The sequence below is a fragment of the Puccinia triticina genome, chromosome 6A (genome assembly GCF_026914185.1).
Source record: "Puccinia triticina chromosome 6A, complete sequence".
NCBI classification, from domain to species: Eukaryota; Fungi; Basidiomycota; class Pucciniomycetes; order Pucciniales; family Pucciniaceae; genus Puccinia; species Puccinia triticina.
In genome coordinates, this window is record NC_070563.1 from 6538085 (window position 1) to 6540954 (window position 2870).

The window sequence follows — 2870 nt, forward strand, 5'->3', positions numbered from 1 at the left end:
CGGGCAGAGCCTCATATGGGTTTCCCATTTTGGCCGTCATCCTTGAGAGTCGAAACTATGGCGCTAGGGGAGAGGCTTGGGTTGCCCTGACTCCTTCGCGTCTGAAGGCTTGGTGTCTCAAGGGTCAGAGGGGAGGCCGCGACGCACCACAATACCTGTCCCTCTCCAAGCTGTATCCATGGACAACGGTGACCTCGGTGCGCCCGGTTCCCTACCAAGAAAAAACACTCTCGATAGATTTCTGTATTTCAGCGAGTCGGTTGCTCACCACAAAATCGACTCCCCGGTCGAACATCGCTATCAAAAAGGGATTCACCATTTGTTCCACTTCGAATAGAATCACCGACTCCGTTCTTGTTGATAGTTCTACCGGCTCCGAATTAAGTATTGTTGAGGCTCCCCCAAACCTATTCACTCCCTAGTATTTACCAGATTATTGTGACTACAAACTTTCGTCAGGGGATTCATTCTGACCCGCTATTTTCCCCCTCCGACCTCACCTCACCTCTCTCCGATCCGTTTCTTATTTTTTCTTGTCTCTATAGATTGCCTTTATTTTTTTTTGTGATCCCCAAGCTGGAGGACATGCTGTTTTGGTCTAGTCACTTGATCGACTCAGGTCCCCTCTGCTGCTGGTTCCAATATTCTTTGTGAATGATTTTAACACCGATATATTCTTGCTTCTGACGCCCCAATCTCTCTCCCGATGAGCGTCCCTTTGTCATCATACCAACCCCCGCCTTCCCATCTAACAGTCGATCGTCATGGACTTCTGGTGAGTAGAGTACATCTTCTAACGGTCTTTAAAACTCATCTATTTACATTTCCTTCCTACGAACCGTTTCAGATCGTTGCAGGCGCTGCTAGTGTGAGTTTCGAGATTAATGGATTTCGAGGAAACTGCTCGCTAACTTGTCTATCACCCTAACATAGATTTCCCTTTTCGCAACTCTTTTTCTCCTCCTCTATGTAACTGTTTTGTCAATAGTCTCCAAGAAGCCCGGCTGCACGTGGGCTTCGCCCCGGCTGGTCTTCATGCAAACCTCTTTCGGAGTCAGTTCGAACTTCTCCTCAGACTATAAAACCCATAAGTTAAACCCAAATGTCAAGGTCGAGTTCTGATGAGCTTTGATGATACTGCGGGATATAGCCAATTTTCCTCAACCTCGTTTTTGCTGATATGCTCCTGGCAATTGGACTCATGCACAATTGTCAGTTCTTTGCTAGCTTCTTCCCCGCTAAAATTTACCTCAGCGTTTACCAGCCAGTTGATATCACCTCTAAGTATTCACAGTCATCAATTCCAACGAGCGGGGCGCAGTTACGGCATCTATAACTTGCACCTCTCAAGGAGTATTGATTCAATTGGCCGACGTGGCCTCCGCTCTACTGGTAAGCACATTTTACTGGTACTCTCTACTACGTCTTGCATAGTTTCGCACAACAGAGATTCACACTCTTGCTGCGACCTTTTTTAGAATTTGCTTATAGCCATCGAAACATTCATAATTCTCTCAAACGGACCCATGCTCAGCTGGTATACACAGTTTTCCACTGTTGGAATTTGGATGCTCTCTTGCTGCTTCGCTGTTCTGGGGTTTCTGAGCTTCTCCAGCCTTGAACTGCACTCTTTTTGTAAGCAATGACCAGCCCGACTTGCGGTTACATAAACTTACATGCCTTGAACATTTATCATCCTACTTTCCTTAATAGACAACTGGAATGGAGCTTGGTGCTGGATTAGTCCTGATTATTTGACGTATCAAATCACTTTTCATAGTGAGTCCAGAGCCAAAATGGAAGTGTCCAACTTCCGCCAGAAACTCACCTAGAATGTATCTTTTCCTATTTCTTCCCACCTGCGAACCTGCACTGCCTGGATCAGACGTCTGGATCTGGCTAGCCGCAACAGGACTGGTTGCGCTGTACGGAACTCTCTTCAGCAGAATACGAACCCACTACAAGGGAGAGGGACACATCCTCCGGCGCTCTTCTATTGTGATCCCGGCACCTAGTACACCCTCCACGATAAGCAGTATGTCCGGCTCACAAAACCACCTCAGCAAAGCGGCCAAGGGCCAGAGAGTAGGAAGTAAAGGCCTCCGTGTGGTCGCCAGAACCATGCTGGTGTATCCTATCAGCTTCGTGGCCTATTCTATCCCGCTCACAGTCATCTCACTAATCGAAAACCACCGACATGCAACATTAAGTCCGGTTTTGGCCCTCGTCCTCAGCACCCTTTTTGCTTTACGTGGGGCAATCGACGTCTTGGCCTTTGGAGTAAGGGATATCTTTCTTCTTTTTTTCAGATTTTTACAGAACCCTAACCAATCAATTCTCTTGATCAGATGACGAGAAATGTGTTCATTTTGAGGACCCCGCCGACTCCCGCATACGATGAAGAGCAATTAACCCCAACCTCACCCAACAGCATCCACAAACCGAGGCAGATTTCTCTAGATCTTGACAAAATGAATGATCTCAAAGAGTCCTCGACAGACTTGGGTGACTCGCAACGCTTCCATCCAACAGTCGACGTCAAATTCTCCCACCGCTAAAAACGATAGAAACATCCCCTCGGGCAGATCACCGAACAGATACACCAAATCCGGCGAAGAAAATGTAATATTGACTTGCTAGGTGCTCATTTTACTGGGGTTCATCCACGTATTCGAACCAAACAAATATTTTCACCGTTTGCCGGAGATTTGCTTGTACACGCACGCCCTGGTGAATGCTATCTTTTATCATAACGGATGCTTGGCTTTGAGGAAATCGTCTTTCCCCCAATCTCCATCACCAGCCCTGATCCCCCCCCCCCCCCCCCCCCCCTCCGTCTCCCTGTCTCAAAAACAAAAGTACATTTTGTG

General features: G+C 47.4%; 1 protein-coding gene across 1 annotated transcript; it reads left to right on the forward strand.

The window, feature by feature from the left end:
* Window positions 1-706: 706 nt before the first annotated feature.
* On the forward strand, window positions 707-2558 carry PtA15_6A752 (uncharacterized protein; the record flags this gene model as incomplete). The annotated part of the gene is made up of 10 exons (XM_053170491.1): window positions 707-775; window positions 848-868; window positions 934-1053; window positions 1151-1211; window positions 1295-1392; window positions 1479-1537; window positions 1616-1635; window positions 1714-1779; window positions 1886-2280; window positions 2349-2558. The coding sequence occupies 10 exons, from the start codon at window positions 707-709 to the stop codon at window positions 2556-2558; spliced, it is 1119 nt and encodes a 372-aa protein (XP_053021677.1).
* Between the last annotated feature and the right edge of the window lie 312 nt (window positions 2559-2870).